The sequence below is a fragment of the Myotis davidii genome, unplaced genomic scaffold (genome assembly GCF_000327345.1).
Source record: "Myotis davidii unplaced genomic scaffold, ASM32734v1 scaffold97, whole genome shotgun sequence".
Classification (NCBI taxonomy): domain Eukaryota; kingdom Metazoa; phylum Chordata; class Mammalia; order Chiroptera; family Vespertilionidae; genus Myotis; species Myotis davidii.
The window spans coordinates 1,161,206-1,178,724 of NW_006289392.1; the positions used below are offsets into that span (position 1 = coordinate 1,161,206).

Consider the following 17,519-nt stretch of genomic DNA (forward strand, 5'->3'; position numbering starts at 1 on the left):
AGGCCCCTGGCTGAGGGCCACACTGGTGATGAGCGTGGCTGGGATTTGAACTCTCATCTGTCTGACCCGAATCCGAGCTCTTAGCCAGACTCTGCTGCTTCCTGAGGTAGAACTGACACCGGGCTCTTACATCTGCGAGTGTTTGGGGAGGAACCGTGTGGTTGCGTTTACTCATGTCCATCATCTCCTGCCGTCCGCACACCCGCTGCGAGCAGGGCGGGCAGGGACGGCCATCCCCTCTTACAGACGGAGCTAGTTCATGAAATGTGATGACCAGTGTGGTGACCACAGCAGTACGGCTGATCCGGGCCTGGGGCCCCGCCCTCCCCACCCAGAACTTGCCGTCGTCTCCTTTCGTTCACTAAGCTCTGTGATTGTCAGGGAGGAGAGCAGGGGTCTAGCCGGCCTCATCCTGTGCTCCTCCCTCCTTCCTGTTTAATTTCTCTCTCTGCAGCCCATCCCTGACTTGACCCCGTCGCTCCCTCTCCCAGCGGCTCCATTCCCTCCAGCGGCCCCCGCGCCCTGCCTGTGCCTGCGATGGGCTTTCCCACGCAGTGGCATGTGTGCGTCCCTTGCCTGCACTTCTCGATCACCGTCAGCTCACACCGGTCTTCCCTGGCCACGCCGTGTGAGGTGGCACCCCCGGCACCTCGGTCCCTCTTCACTTAATTTATTTCTCTTTTTTATTTATCACTCATCACCACCTATTTTATGTTCCTTTTACTTTACAAAATGTGCCTTCCTCTCTAGAATGTAAGCTCCTTGCAGACAGGGATCTGTCTCTGTTCGTGACTGTAATTCCCCTTTGGCACGTATTCCATGGGCCCCAAGACACATCCCCTGCTTATAGGGGGGATGTGGCCAGGAGTGGCCATCCCCGAGCCGTGCCCGGGAGTTCGCCCACTCCAGGAGGAGCCCCAGGCCGTGCTGTGGGGGTGAATGCACCCGCTGTGTGGCGCGGGCACGACCTCCCTCCCCCCCACACCCCCACCCCCGGCACCCTCACAGTGAGGCTGTGTCCATGCAGGAGGGGCTGAGTGATGTCACCGGGATGCATTTTGGGAATCATCATGTGGTTCACAGACACCCGAGTTGCTCTGAATGCAAGCCTGACATCATACTGAAGGCAGCAGCGAACAGCATGTGCACAGTAAACAGGCAGAGACTGTCTTATTGATTAACAGATGAGGCCTCTATTATCGATCAGAGCTTGCCGAGGAAATTTATCACTTTTAATTTCAGGGATGCCAAATATTTCTGCCTCTGAGCCAGCCATTACAGAGACAATTTAAAGGTGCGTGTCCCCCTGGGAGAGGGGGTTGCTGCCTCTCTCTCTGCTGGCTTGTGTGCCCTGGGACTGCCTGCCTGAGCTGTGGGGCTACACTGCGGGGAGTTGGCGTTGGGGTGGGGTGTGCTGGGCTCGATGAATGGGAGCTGATGTCCAGGGCATCCATGTGTGAGGACGGCTCTGACCCAGTGGCTGAGGACAGGAACCTGCGCACCCTCGGCTCAATTCTGTGACTTCAGCCAGACAGGGTTGGAGGGGAAGGGCTGGAGGACGACCAGCTGTGGTCAGGTTGAGCCCAGCCAGCGGCTGCCTCGGCAGCGAGTGCTGATGTGCCGTCTTCCTCTGCGCTTGTCTGGCGCACACATCCGGCCCTTGATGTCCCACCTGCCTCCTTCCCTTCTCTCGGCCATTAAAGCCGCCCTGACACCACATCCAGGGCTGTCTTCTAGGAACTCCTCCTACCACATCCCTTTGAAGCGGAGCTCTGGCTTCCTGGGGCTTCCCAGCCCCACAGGGAGCCCTTTCTTTCTAGTCCCCACTTCCCTCCTCAGGCCCCTTCCCCTTCTCTAGGGAGCCATGAGAACTGATAGAACCAAAGAAAGAAATACAATTAAAACCAGATCCCGTACAGACCCACGGAAAATCATCGTGGCTGACGATTTGGGGCTGGGGCAGCTCCTCTTCGTGAAGGGCCGGGGCCTCCCCTCCCCGGTGTTCCCGCTCTGGCCCGTCTACTCTCTGAGGCTCACGCTGCATCTCCAGGGTCAATGTCTGCCACCTCTGTGACACAGGGTGGCTGTGTGGACGTCAGGCTTCCTGGCTTTCTTCAAAGCTCTGTAAGCCCCTCATAGGCCTTGGGGCCCAGGGATGCCCTCCAGCTTGAAGGGAAACCCAGAGGGGTCAGCTGTTCTCCCTGCCTCCTGCAGAACTCGGCTCCAGCCACCTAGAACAGATGGCAGTGCTTGCTTGTAAAGCACTTAAGGGAAAGTTCTTTCGTATCTTTACTGGGGCACTGGATCACGCGTTCATTCTATCAGTCAACTAATACTTGTTGAGCACCTACTAAACGCCAGTGCCCTGTAGAGCCGGACAGTCCCAGTCTTCTCGGGCTCCTCGTCCCCTTCACTGGTGAGAACTGGTCATTGGTGTTTAATTGAAGACTGACGCTACAACTTACATTCTGAGTTCTAGCCCTTAAGGGTGCGCTAATACTCCTGGTTTTAAACTTTTAAAGAGCAGTAGAACCATTTTTTTCCGAATAGAATTTTACACAAAACCTTGATGCATTCAAGGGGTAAGTTGGATTTTCACTTCTGTGATTTGAGAGACGGCAGCCCAGAGTTCACCGTCCTACCCAGGAGGCATCTCTGCGGGTGGAACTAGGAGGCTGGAGGGCACTGGGCTGCAGAGCAGAGGCTCTGACATCGGCTGCCAGCTTCTCCTCCAGCTCCGCTGCTCCTGTGGGACCCTGGGCCAGCTGCTCAACCTGCCCGAGCCTGAGGTTCTCATATGCTAAAGGGGGGTAGGAATGGTAAGCGCTTTAGAAGGGTTTCAGGATCAAATGCAATGGTATGTCCTCAGGACTTAGCATCCTGCAGTGTGTGATAAAGTCTCAGGAAATCTGAGAGGCTTTGAGAACGCACTGGATTGTTTCTGGTGCAGCATTCTGCCTCTGTGAACCCTGATAGAAAACGAGAGCACAGGCACCCTCAGGGCGGTGCTCGGTCATGCCGAGGGGAGCAGAGGCGGCCGGGGGGAGGGAGGGGGGCAGAGCAGCGAGGGCTGGGGTGCTCGGTGCGTGCTTTCTCCAGTTTTGAAAATAGAAAGGGCCTGGAATAGACGAGGAGTGAGACCAGGCATCACTAAAGCGCAGAGACTCAGGGAGGGTCGGGTGGTGCACATGGGCCAGTGAGGACAGTTCTCTGCGCAGGCCTTGAAGCCGAGGAGCGGAATGGAGAACCAGTGAGGGCCACTGTATCTTCTTGAGCAAGGAAGTGTGAGGAGCCACGTGACCTACAAGGGGCCGGCGTCTGCTGGTTGGCTCTGAGGGCAGCTGGTGGTGTGGCAGCCGTCCTGAGTCTTCGGTGTCCCAGGCACGGCCCCACGAGGGCCTGGTTGGGACAGTGATTAGGGAAATGCGGAGGAAGAGAGGCATCCAGTAGACATTTGAAAGAAAACCGCCAGGGCTCACACAGGTGCTCCCTGGATGAGATAACATCTTGAAGACGATGAGTAAGCAGTAAAAAGTCGTCCTGTTTAACTTGACGTTGTGACATTTTCACTTGGAGCCCTGTGAATAGTGGTTCTAAAAAAGTTTACCAAATGGAACTGCACTGAATTGATTAGTTTATTCCACCAGTATGTACAGTCATAGGTCCCACTGGGGGGGGGGGGGGGGAGCAGATGCCCTGCTCCCTCCCTCAGGAACCAAGTGTCCGGAGATGGAGACAGACTGGCCCACAGGCATTGGTAAAGGAGCATGCGCGGCTGTGAACTGGACCGTACGGGGTGCGTCGGAGCAGAAAGGAGGGCTCCCTCCCCCAGACAGCAGGACAAGGGGAAGGAAGCTGATGCTTAAATGAGGACTAGAGACCGGCTGTACCGAGGGGCCAGGGCGAAGGGCAAGACTGTCAGAGACTGGAGGTACAGAAGGATGTGTAGAGACCTTGTGGTGAGAGAGGACACAGCCCCTCCAGCAGCCAGAGCAGCTCCTCACAGGGCTGGAGCCTGTAGAGCAGGAGTGAGGAAGCAGAGACAAAGTAGGGAAGCTGCTAAGCACACCGAGAAGCGCTTTGTGCCTTGGCCAGTTGCTCAGTGGTTAGAGTGCTGGCCCGGGCACTGAAAGGTCATGTGGTTTGATTCCCAGTCAGGGGCACGTACCTGGGTTGCGGATTCGATCCTGGCCCCGGTCAGGGAGTGTGCAGGAGGCAACCAGTTGATGGGTCTCTCTCACATCAATGTTGCTCTCTCTCCCCCTCCTTCCTTGCCTTCCACTCTCTAAAAAATCAAGGGAAAGGATGTCCTTGGTGAGGAATAACAGACAAACAAAACAAAACAAAAAAGCACTTTGTGAGCTATCAGGAGGGGTTTGGACTTTACCCAGAAGGCACTAGGGAGTCATTCCGGTTTTTGAATGGTCAGCTGTAGGAGGTGGCTGGGGGGAACTGTGGTTTAGTTTTGGACACACAGAGCTAGGGGCTTATCCAAGTAGAGGTATGCCAGTAATTCCTTGAAGCATAATCTAGGCAGCAGAGCATGTATCACTCACTCCTTCCCATCCCACACCTGGAGCAGCCCACAAAGTCCCTTCTTGCCAGGCGTCTCATCGGGAGTCCGTCTCTGTTTGTCTTGGTTCCCTCTTCTTGCTGGGAGGGCCCTGGACGGCGCATTTGGAGTTCATGTGGGTGGTGGTTACCCTTTGAAGGAGAGCTGAGCTGGGCTGGCTGCTGGGGCCTTGGATTCTCCCTGACACATCACAGGTGTTCACCCCCTGCCCCAGGTCCACCTGCACGATTTGGGACCCCGCCTCCTAATGGAATGCCACTCTGGGAAGTCAGTAACCGCCTCCCCTTTCTTTCAGCGGGCGCCAAAGCCTTCGTCTGCGATCAGTGCGGTGCCCAGTTCTCGAAGGAGGATGCCCTGGAGACACACAGGCAGACCCATACAGGTGAGTCGGCTTCGATCCCCATTCTCCAGCTCCTCCAGTGTGGTAGCACATGGATGGGAGGCATCTCGGCCGCACCCCTTCAGCAAGGCGATATCCAGTCATCTCCTGGGGACTGTGAGTGGGGGTGGCTGGGCAGGTGTGACTTTGCTCCCCAAGAGCATTGCCCTGGATTAGGCCTAAATCTCTGTCTCTAACAGGCCACCGAGGTCCGTCTTCTCTTGTCAGGATCTTTGAAAGTCCAGGATGTTGTCTAAGCATCCCCTTCCTCTGAAGGGTCAGGACACCCTTTATCCCCTGTGACCAACTCTGACACCCTTGTGTGGCCCAGTGGCTGGTCCCCCATCTTCGAGGTTAGAGTCATGGTCCAAAAGAAAGCAGTCTGCACACAGGGTGAACAAGCAACAATATCATGTTATTTGACTTCAAAGCATTAATTTCACAGCATCTTCTCATCACTGTGATTGGCACTGTCCTCGTCATGAGTGTGCCTCCCACTCACTGGACACTCCTTAGACTGGTCTTAGTGTCCCTGACCTCACCTGGCCTGTCTCCCAGTAAACGTGTAAGGTAGGAGGCGGCACCCATGTCATAGATGAGGAGACTGAGGCGCAGAGGACGGAAGGTGACTTGCCTGAGTGAGTGAGCACGGGAGTGGTACAGCTTAGACCATCTGCGATGAAACCCAGCTCACCTTTTAGCTCTGCACTTCCTGTGTGCAGGACCTTGGATCAGTTACTTAAACTCCCTCAATTTCCGTTTCCTCATCTGTTAGAAAAGTGGAGTAATGATAGTACCTACCATAGAGAGTTGTAGGGATTAAGTAAGATGTTTTATTTAAGGTGATTGGCAGAATGTTTGGCTCTTAGTAAGCATTCAATACATAGTAGTAGATGTATTTAATTTGATAAGTATGTGTTGAGTAACTATGACATTCCTGGCACTGTTGGGCCATTTAGGGAGAGTAACATAGGTGACGGACAGCGCTTCTTGTGGAACTGTGATCCTAACAGGGAGAGAGTATAGGCAAATAGGTGTCTAATACAGTGCCACGTTATAGTAAGTGCTGGTAAGAACAAATAAAGCAGGATGAGGGCAGAGAGTGATGGGGGAAAAGTGGTGTTTTAATCAAATGGTCGGGGGAGGCCTCTCAGAGAAGGTGGCATCTGAGCAGAGTCCTAAAGGGAGGGAGTGAGCAGCACAGCATTTTCAAATGCTTGCAGACCATAAGCTGATCAGAGACTTGTAGTTATAAAATAAAAGGACTCTTATGTCTCAATAATAAAAATACAAATAACCAACATTAAAAACGGACAAAGGAATCTGATAGACCTTTCTCCAAAAAGAGACAAATCCGTGAGCTGTCAGAAAATGCAGATCAAAATCTCAGTGAGGTCCTGCTTCACCGGGGGCAGGACGTGGCTGTCATAAAAATCCGACTGCGAGAAGGTTGGCGACGATGTGGAGAAGTCAGAGCCCCATGCTGCTGGTGGGGGTGCGGAATGGTGCGGGCACTTTGGGAAGCAGTCTGGTAGTTCCTCAAAGGTTAAACGAAGTCACCGTGTGACGGGGCAGTGCCCCTCCTAGGGACGTACCCAGGAGAAATGAACACATGCAGCTACACAAGAACTTGCACACACGTTTATCGCGGTGTTATTCATGGTAGTCAGAAGGTAGCCCTAGCCAGCGTCTGCCCGCTGACGAATGGATGAAATACCGTGGAATATTATTCAGCTACGGAAAGGAATGAGGTGCTGATACATTCCACAGCACAGGTGAACCTTGGAAACCTCACGCTCTGTGAAAGAAACCAGACACAAAAGGCCGCGTGGTGTACGGTTTCATTTACAGGAAACACCCAGAGAGGCAGATCCATACACAGAAAGGAAATGGGGGTTCGTTTCAAGTGAAAATGTTCTAAAATTGTGATGGTTACACAACTCTGAATGTATTAGAAACGATTGAACTGTCTTCAGTCACTCTTAATATGGTTTGGAACTGTGCGTGTCTACCTACACACGGATCTTTTTCAGGAAATACCTGTACTGTTTGTGCGCTGTGGTTGGGGGTCCGCGGATACGGAGGGCTGGCTGTATGCTTTGATCTATGCCATTTTATATAGGGGACTTAAGGCTCGTGGGCACTGAGGCACAACTGAGTTTGGGGGAGTCAGAAGTTATACACGGATTTTCAGCTGCATGGGAGGTCAGCACCCCGAATCCCCCATTGGTCAGCGGTTAGCTGTGCTTTAAAAGCATGAATTGCACATTGTGTGGTACCCGAATTATATCTCGGTAACGCTGCATATACACGCATACCACACGCACATTTATAGGGAAGGGGACAGTAGCTCACCACCGGGCTAGAATGGGAGGGTGGCCTGACTCAACTTACGTGTCTGGGCGAGCGCCCTGGGCCCTGGGTTGAGCGGGACCACGGGAGGGTTTCCGTTGTCAGCGGCTCTACAGCAGTTGATTGAAGCAACGGTGTCTTTTTTCTTGGGCAGTTGTGTGGGTTGACTGAGCTCAGCCGGACAGTTTTCACCTGGGGCCTCGCGTGGGGCTGCAGTCGGGGAGTCTCTGCCTGGGGTATTCTGCAGACTCGACGGGCCTGGGTGTCCAGTGGCCTCCTCAGCCCCTTGCGGCCTATCGGTGCTCCCCCACGTGCCCTCCAGAGCTGAGTAGCTGGACTTCATGACAGCGCCGGGCAGCCCTCCTGAAGCTGGGCGGGGACGCGGCATCGCCCCGCCAGGCTTTACTGATCACAGCAGGCACAGGTCAGCCCAGGTCCCGGGTGGCCGACTAGAGTCTCTTCTGGGAGGGCTGGCAGGCAGACAGGGAGAGGAACTGATGGCAGTCGACTCTAGACTCAGGGCTGAGCCACCACGGCGAGGGGGGCTGTGGTGGGAGAGGGAGGGAGCCCAGTGAGCTGCTGCCGTGACAGTTATTGTCGCAGGTATGTCCTTGTCCTGCCTCCTCACCAGGTCTGCTCTCCTGAGCGGGCTGGTGCCATGGGCGTTGGCCTGTGGCAGTGGGAGGAGAGCCTTCTAGGCGAGCTGGCACTCCTGCCCTCGCCTGCCTGGCTCCGTTGGAGACGGGGACTCGACCAGATGATTGTGCTCAGGGCCCCACAGCTGGTTGTCTTGAGAGCCAGAGGCGATCTCCCCGGCCCCGCTCTAGACCTCAAGTCACCGAGGACCCCACCCTGGAACTGCTCCGGGGCTGAGAGACTGCGTGCGGGCCAGTGTGCCAGGCAGCTCATTCTGTCCATCAGGCTCATGTGCAGAGCAGGGCGCGAGCTGCCACTCAGCCAGGCCTGGGAAGAGGCACAGTCCCGTGCGGGAGCAGAGGGGACTCTGTTCGCAAGCAGACCCCACACCTTCTGGCCTGGCACTCGCTAGGGACATGACAGTGACCAACACAGACACCTCCCAGCTCCCACATGCCCATGTGGCACCCCCCCAACAGCTTTCTTCAGCTATAACTCACCGTATAGCTCACCTGTTGAAAGTGTACAGTTCAGCGGCTTTGGTATATTACTCTGTTAATTTTTAAGGCAGTGGTAAAACATGTGCAACATGAAATTCGCCATTTTTAAAAATATATATATTTTATTGATTTTTTACAGAGAGGAAGGGAGAGAGATAGAGAGTTAGAAACATCGATGAGAGAGAAACATCGATCAGCTGCCTCCTGCACACCTCCTACTGGGGATGTGCCCGCAACCAAGGTACATGCCCTTGACCGGAATTGAACCTGGGACCCTTCAGTCCGCAGGCCAACGCTCTATCCACTGAGCCAAACCGGTTTTGGCGAAATTCGCCATTTCAACCGTTTTTAATTGTACACTTTGGTGATATTAATGACCCTGGCCTGTTTTCAGAGTTTGGGTTTTGCATTGGCTTTGAAAGTCAGGATGCGTCCGCGGACCAGTGACTTTCTAGAATTGATGAAGTAACGAGAACTTGAGAGAGGTCAGCCCTTTCCGGAAAAGGGTGATTGACTGTTTAGAGAGCGATGATTTGGAAGAGCCTGGAGTTGGAGTCAGAAGCCTGGGGTGGGGCTCTAACTCCACTACCTGGTTGGTGAGTACCTTGCCTTGTCACTCGCCTTTCTGCCCTCAAGTCCCCTCACCTGCGAAAGGAGCCTAGTGCGGTGCCTCCTGCGGCACAGGTAGGGCCCAGCCCGCTCAGCCTGGCTTTTGCTCCTCCAAGCTGAGTGCTTGGAGCCCGTGAAAGGGGAAAACAGTTGAATCCCAATTAAGGATGAGAGACCAAGGCGGGTGCTCTGAGAAAGGCGCCCTCCCCGCCCGGGTGTGAGAGTGGCAATCTCCCCCAGCCGAAAGGAGCGCCTCCCGGTGCCACCGGGCTGTGCTCTCCTGGGCAGAGGTGCAACGGCAGCCTCACCCTCAGCGGAGGGCTGGCACCCCGGCGGCTCTGCCTGACACGTGGCAGAGCTCGCAGGTCACTTCCAGCGCTGTTCCCGCAGAACCCACACAGGGCTTCCGACGTCTCTATGACCAGTCGTTGGACGAACACAACTGAAATCCGCTTGTCATCTCTGTTCTCAGAAAGGGACCCCATGACGGGGAGAGGCCTGATGTGAGGAGTGCTGGTAGGAGCGCTGGGGGAGCCAGCGGGTGCCTGGGCTGTGGGGAGCCAGCAAGAGAGCAGGGAGCACGCTCTGAAAAGGAGGAATCGAGACCCCAGAGAGTAAAGTAATGGCAGTGCCACCTTATACTTTTGACACCGTAGTTTATAAAACGCCTTCCTATATTATACCCATTTAACAAATGAGAAAACGGAGGTCTAGAAGCCACCCACTAGGAGGTGGAGAGCTGGAACTTAACCCAACTTCAGTGCTCTTCCCACCACGCCTCAGCTGCCCGCACATTGATTTACTGTTTAAAGAGAGCACGTCAGAGACCATTTAGTTCATTGATCTCTGGTCCGTTTGATTAAGAATCCTCAACATGCTCTAGCCGGTTTGGCTCAGTGGATAGAGTGTCGTGGGCCTGCAGACTGAAGGGTTCTGGGTTTGATTCTCATCAAGGGCACGTACCTCAGTTGCAGGCTCCTCCCTGGCCCGGGCCTTGATTGGGGTGTGTGTAGGAAGCAACCAATCAATGTTTCTCTCACATCGATATTTCTCTCTTCCACTCTCTCTAAAAAATCAGTGGGAAAATGTCCTGGGGTGAGGATTTAAAAAAAAAAAAAGAATCCTCAGACCCTGATGCCCATGTCCCCCTCCTGAAACAGATGGGTCTGGAGTTCCCTGCCTAAGGCCGCCTCGGGGCAAGTCACAGAGCTAGGGTAGCATTGTGTCAGATGGGAGATGGTGGGCCGTACAGGTATCTTGACACTGGAAAGTGAATTTAGTAAAAAGTATTTCCTTTTCCTTTTAGCCAACAGACTGCCATCTTTTGACCCTTTTGTTGTTGTTGTGTTAATCCTCACCTGAGGATATTTTTTCCCATTGGTTTTTAGAGAGAGCGGGAGGGAGAGGGAGAGACAGAGAGAAACATATTGACTGGTTGCATCCCAAAGGTGGCCCCAGAGATTGAGCCTGCAACCCAGGTATGTGCCCTTGACCAGAATCAAACCCAGGACCCTTCCGTCTAAGGGCCGACACTCTATCCATGGAGCCAAACCGGCCAGGGCCAACATCTGACCCTTTTGACGCCACTTAGCCTGGACACGTGTCACGGTGTGTGTGACCCACCTTGTCCCCTCCCTCCAGGATCTTGGTGAGCTCCAGCCGGGGCCCTGGGAGGCCACGCTGTGGTTGGGCTGGGCTCAGGCTCTGTTGCCACACTCCGGTTTTCTGTTTTGGTACAGGGAAGACATTGAGGAGATAAACAGAGATCACTTTACACCTTTTATATTATGACAAATACATATTGCAAAACACTGCTGCTTCCAAAATGTTTGGGTGGCAGAGCAGCGAGGAATTAGCAGCTACGCAGCTCCCGCGATGCTTGTACTTCATTCACACATCAGAACTTTTTTACACTTTCCAGCAAAATAAAAAGTGAGAAAGCACACATACACGCGCGCGCACACACACACGCACACGCACACACGCGCTCAGCGCACCACTTGGATGCTATATCAGGAAGGTCTTAAATTAGTAAGGAGTTCTTTAAGTGCAGATAAACTGATAAATACCATTAATGGCTTAATTTATACTCTGGGTTTGAAATTTGACACATGGACACTATCTTGGCTCAGGAAACACAAGTGGGTTTGTGCCAGAGGTTTTAATGACCGATCAGTAATATAAATTGCTGCATCACTGCACAGAAATAGCTTCTCCATGTCATTTGATCTGGAAACTTCTCTGGCCAGGCAGCAGTTAATAAATTTAAAAATAATTACCCTCTTTATTCAAAGTCAAGCTAATTAGGAGTGGTTTTTACAAATCATAATGTTGTCTAGGCCACTGTACATCCCCCTTTGGGACTCGAACAGACCTAGGGGCAGCCGGCGGACTGGGTGGCATGAATTAGAGGGCAGGGGCGCTCCCTTGGCTCTGAGTGAACGTGAGGGGCTGGGGCCGTCTTCAGCATGCCCTGTGGGGTGGGGGAGGGGGGTCAGCGAGGAGGCCTTGGAGGTGACCTATAGGAGCCTTCAACTCTTTTAACCCATATGTAGGTTAAAACATGGGGAGATGGGCCAGTGCTGGTGGTGGGCCGGGCCAGAGGCCATGGAGGAGGAGAGACAGGTGTGCACACGGCTCCTGGGGGACGATGGACCAGCCCAAAGGAAGGGAGTGGATAGGATGGTCTCTAGAGCGCTTTGCTCCCCGGACAAGTTTGGGCCCTAATGGGGCAAAGCAGGTTTGTCTTGCAGGCTTCAGGGAAGAGGGACCCAGGAGGTGGTGTCAGAGTGTGAAGTTCACATTTTCTGTGCATGGGGACACCCAGAACTTGGGAGCCTGTACCTCATTTAGGCAAATGCTAGCCCCATCACTTTCACGTTGTATGATCTTGAGGAGGTGGCTTAACTTCTCTAAGCCCTGGTTTCCTCTTCGTCACGTGGGCAATGATGGCGTCTGTCCTGTAAGGGGTATTGTGAGGGTTAATTGGATAGTTCATGGGAAGCGCTCAGTGTAGGCCGGGTGCAGAGTAAACACTGGTATGGTGGTATCATCATCGTGATTCATCGGCGGCCGTGGAGGGCACCCGTTCCCCACCACCGTGGGTGGGAGTGTGAAGGGCCAGGTTGGTGGCAATGGTGGTGGAGGAACAGGTTTGGTGGGATTCCCCCAGGATCCCTGACTTGTCATCTGACTGGGCCATTTCCCGTGTGCCCACAGACCTAACAGCCACCGGACCCATCCATGTGCAGTTGGGAGAAGTGAGGGTAGAATGAAGTTCTTCTACAGGTTGAACAATCTCACAGCAGATTCTTATTTTAAGCTCTGGTGCCTGGAATGCCCAGGGGGACCACCCTTACCAACACCCAAACCGATGCCGTAGACACCAAGGTCAGACACGCTGCGGAGCTGGGATCAGCACGGCACTGAGCAGGTGTCTGCCCTCCGGAAGCACGTCTCACAGGAGGCCTCCTCGGGTGGTGCCCTGGAAGGAAGGCTCAGGCATCCTGAGTCCCCAGTGGTGCCTGGCCAATGGCCGTGACCGTCGGGAACCTGGGTGTTCTGGGGCTCCTGCCTTCTGTATTCAGGGCCCCCTCATGCCCAGGTGAGGAAAAGAGGCAGTTGGCTAAAGTCACCCCAGGTTAAGGGTTCTGGGGCCAGAATCTTCAGGGAAACCTTGGGGTCCCCAGACACTGGGTGGAACTGGATCTCTAGTAGACTTGCTCCAAAGCAGTTCCGCTCTCTCCTCCAGCCCCTCACTTGCCCCATTGGCTTGCAGGTTCGTGACCTAGATTTGCTGCCCATCAGAATAGTCTATGCAGCTGGTTCATTTCTTTATTTCTCATTCACTTATTTCCCAAGTTTCAAAGTACCTACTATGTGCAAGGGCCTTGGTAACCCAATACCTAATGGTGAACAAAACTGCCTTTCTGAGGGTTACAGTGCTGTGAGGGAAATGACCGTGCAGGGTGACTCTGCCTTGGGAGCAGATAGTGCACAGCTATACTCTCATGGACACTTAGGAGTTACAATTTACTAAGGCCTCTCAACAACTCTAAAACATAGATACTCTTCTCCCTATTTGCTACAGAAAACAGACCTGGCTGTGTTAAGGAAGGCCAGCCCAGGAGGGAGCTAGAAAGTAGGCCTCAGGCTCCTGCACCCCAGAGCCCATGTTATCCCTCCCCATGGGGTGTGAGCATTGAACCTAACGTGCAGACCAGGGGGTCAGCTCTGCCCGGCCAACAGTCTAGGTAGGAAACCAGGGCTCAGAAGCCCATATTTGCAAAAGGGGTCAGTTAAGAACAGCCAAGCAAGAGTTAGGGCCCACGAGTTCGTCCAGTCCAAGAGTCTCTCCACCCTGACTACAAAGTAAGGGCTTTCTTTCACTGGCCTAGAAAAAGTTGCTGAGTCCCCACAATCCTGTGTCACACAGGAAGCCATTCAGGCAGATGCAAATGTTGAGGTGCTGGTTCTCGCCCTCTCTTCGTGGGCTGCAGGAGGGCCCTGCAGACCAGAAACAGCGAACATACCTGGCGAGGGCCAGTAGCTGTGCTGTGGGATCTGCGGCCCCTCAGGCAGGGAGCAGGGGCTGGAAGGAGCCCTGCCCGGGGCCCTCACGCTTCCCCTGCGAGGGAGGCTGGGAGGCACCTTACCGCAGCCCTGGAAGGAGGAGGCGGCGAGGCACACGCTCCACAGCTGTGTGACCGCCCCGAGGAAGGTGCAGAGCTGCACCTCACTCTGTGGTGTGCTACCCGCTTACCCCTCTGTCTCTCCTGACATGGTCAGTGTCTGGCCCCGAACTCCAGAGTGGAGAGTGAAGTCCTTGTCTGGAGGACTCTCTGTGGCAGGTGAGCAAGGGCGGGGAGGCAGGAGCAGCAGGCGGGGAGGGGACTTAAAGGGTAGCAGTAGCATTCCTTCCCTCCGGGTGGCTGCCAGCTTTGCTCCTCTCCTGCCCAGGCCCTGGCACTGAGCGACTGCTTCGGGGTGGCTGGCCCGGGTCCCACAGCAGGAGGAAAACCAGCAACTGTTCTGGCCCTTCCTCCCAAGGTCAGCCTCCTGGTGCCCGGCCCCAGAAAAGCTGGGGAAGGGAGAGGGGCTGGCTGATGAGAAACAAGTTAATCTCCTTAAAACTTTACACGGAGAAAAAGGCAGGGTGGGCTTCCCCTGCCCGTGCCGGAGGACAAGGTCATCCGTAGACACGTGGACTCCCATGCAGGTCGGCGTGACCTCCTCATTGAAAGCATAATAGCATTTGACTTTTCTAAATATCAAGGGTGATTTGTATAGCGTTTCATGCGGTGCGCCAAGAAATCGAACCTGAGCAAGCCGGAGCGCGGGGGCGGCCGCGGGACGTCAGAGGCGCTTTGGGAGGGAGAGTCATGTGCTGCCGGCCGTGTGCACCGCAGCCTCGGTCCTGACCTCGTCTGATGCTGTTGCCATGCAGGCATGCTTCATGCCTAATATAGACTTTCATTTCCCCGCACGGGGTGCTTGGCTCTGCTGAGCTGTCACCTGCTGGCCCAGACAAGACCTGGCCCAAACGCTAGTGGCTCCCAGGCCTCTGGCCACCTTCTGGGTGGGTCCCTAGTGCTGTCGTTAAGTGAATAAACTTGATTATTAGAGCAATTTTCAGTTTGCTCCGGCCCTGCCCCACTCCTGCCCAGCCTCTCCGCCATCAGCATCCTCCCCGAGTGGCACGTCGCCACCCCCCAAAGTCGATAGTTTACGTTATGGTTCCGTCTTGTACCGGCCATAGCTGCATCCTACAGGAGAGTTCCGCTGTCCTGAACACCCTCCCTGCTCTGTTCACCACCCCAGTGGTTTTTATGTGAAGCGTCACTGCTTTGGGCATTGGTGGTTTGCTGATCTTGAGGTTTGGGGAGGAAAATCGGCCCCAGGCGGGTTTGGTTACGAAAAGGTTGTAACTCCTGCTCGCTTAGAAACGAGTGTCTGCTTTGTGCCAGACGTGTGCTGGGCGGTCAGAGGTCGAGCAGCCGCGCCCTCACCAACGCCCTTCGCAGCAGAAGTGACCCGAGCGTTTTCACGGGGGCAACGCGGCGTTTGGAAACAGTGGTGAAGGAGGAGGAGGAGGAGAACTGGGCTCTTACCCCGGCCCTGTCACAGGCCTGCCTTAGGACGTGGGACAAAATACTTTATCTGCCCCTCAAATGCTGGGTGTCGGGATGAGGGGAATGCTGGGGGGCGGGGGCGGGTTGTGGTTCCAGTCACCGCCTGAGATCCTGACCTTGTGTGGCTGGTCTGCATTTCTCTCAGCCTCAGTTTTCACGTCTGTAAACCACGTTAACAGTATGTGTCCGTCATCAGGACCGCGTTAAAAAACGCGTGGACAGAGCTCAGCCCCGTGGCGGGGGCCGCTCACCCGCCTCCAGTGCGGCTGCTCCATCATTACTCTTAAGGCCTCCGTCTCTGCCCCTCCCCAGCAGGTACAGATTTGCTTCACGGTGTTTAGAAGCTTTTTCAGTAAACATTGGAGTGCACACTGTGTGTGACGAAGGGACTAAAGATGAAAATCTTTTGTCTTTTTTTTAAAATATATTTTTATCGACTTCAGAGAGGAAGGGAGAGGTAGAGGTAAAGAGAAACATCAGTGATGAGAGAGAATCGTGGATCAGCTGCCTCCTGCACACCCCGTATTGGGGATCCAGCCCCCAACCCGGGCACATGCCCTGACCAGGAATCGAACTGTGACCTCCTGGTTCCTAGGTTGACGCTCAACCACTGAGCCATGCCGGCCTTTTAAAACCTCTTCTAGAATTTGCGGGGAATGACAGAATGTGACCCGAGGACTGTTGCTTGGGGCTGGGGCTGGGGCTGTTAGAGACGGTCTGAGGCGGCCGTTGTCACTGCATCTCCCAGGGCCGGTCACTGCCTGGCTGGCAGGAATGGGGCTCAGAGAGGCTTGACGTCTCATTTAACGGAGGGACTGGGGTCCCAGTTTGGGGACAGTGGTGAGTCCTGGACACCCATCGTCCTCGCTGTCCAGAGCTGCTCCTTCCCTCTCAGCATCGTCCTGGCTCCAAGTCCCATCTGTCCTCAGGTCCGACGCCAGCCCCCTCCGCTCTCCGCACCCACGCCCGGCCCGCAGCTCCCCTTCTCCACTGCCTTCCAGCTCCTGCCCCTTCCTCCCCGCTGCCCCCCTCTCCCTCGAGACACCACTGCTGCCCCGTGACAGAAAGGAGTTAATAAAAACCAATGTGTAACCGAAACTTGAAAACCCATAAATCGCCTTGTTTTTTCTAGGATGTTGGTAGCATTTTGATTTAATAGTTGGACAAACACAAGGGCCTATTTTATTCAGAGTTTACAGGCCTCAAGGCTGTTATTCCTCCAAATTTAATGGCATTGAAATTGCAGGGTTTGCTATAATTTGCCTATCGCTTTCTGCTCCGCCATTGATGTTTATTGTCGGCGGGATGGAATCTCGCTCCCACTCACTTAGATAACATGTCTGTTAAACATTTAGATAATTGTACCATCATTAACTTGTCACATCATTTTAGAGACTCAAAACAGACGCAGGGTAAGTAGAGGTACCACGGGGTGGAGGTGGTGGGCGGAGGCAGGGGAGGAGCGGGAGGGAAGCCCCTCCTGAGTGGAAGCACAGGAGGTGAGGGTTGGTTTCCGTCTTGGCGTTGCACGGGTGCGTCTGAGTTAAGGGGTGCGCTGCAGAGCTGGGCCAGCCCTGGGCCCGTGCACAGGTGCCCAGAGCTCCTTGGTGGTCCTCTCATTCCCAGCGTTGGCCTTCAGGTACCAAAGACCAATTTTCTAGCCTCCCTTAGGGATGCTGAGTACAACATGATACCTGATTACAACACACTGAGAACAGCCCACATGTCCAAAGGTAAGGATGGCACCTGAGTTGGAAAGGTGCCCATGATGTTTGGGTGATAAAAGCTGGTTAGAGACAGCAGGTTATATAGTGTGACCCCGTTTAATATAAAATACGGGAGCCTTCCTGTAAGATTATGTAAGGCTCTGTATCTGTTCACAGTGATTATCTTTGGAGAATGGAATTACAGAGCAAAGAGGGTTTTACTTTGCTTGATCTACTTCTGAATAATAATAATGATTATTATTGCCCTGGCCAGTTTTGCTCAGTGGTTAGACTGTCAGCCCACAGATGGAAGGGTCTCGGGCTTGATTCCTGATCAAGGCCATGTTCCTTGGTTGCAGGTTCCCCAGCCCTTGCGGGAGGCAACTAATCAATATGTCTCTATCACATGGATGCTTCTCTTTCTCCCTCTCCTCCCTCCCTTTCATTCTCTCTAGAAATCAATGGAATAAATATCCTCCAGTGGGGATTAAAAAAAAAACACCAAAAAATAATAATAGGTATTTATTTTGATTTATTATATAATCATTAGTTATAGACATGTATCATTTATATAAATTTTAAAAGCAAGTTCACACTATAAATAAGAAAACTATCACCCTTGAGTCTCATTTT

At 53.9% G+C, this 17,519-nt stretch overlaps 1 protein-coding gene across 1 annotated transcript in view; it reads left to right on the plus strand.

Moving 5' to 3' along the window:
• The window catches only part of ZBTB16 (zinc finger and BTB domain containing 16), a 213,275-nt gene that overhangs the window by 129,271 nt on the left and 66,485 nt on the right, over positions 1-17,519 (plus strand). Inside the window, exon 4 of the mRNA XM_006761539.2 lies at positions 4,869-4,955. Within this exon, the coding sequence (XP_006761602.1) occupies positions 4,869-4,955 (87 nt within the window). The remainder of the gene's footprint in view (positions 1-4,868; positions 4,956-17,519) is intronic.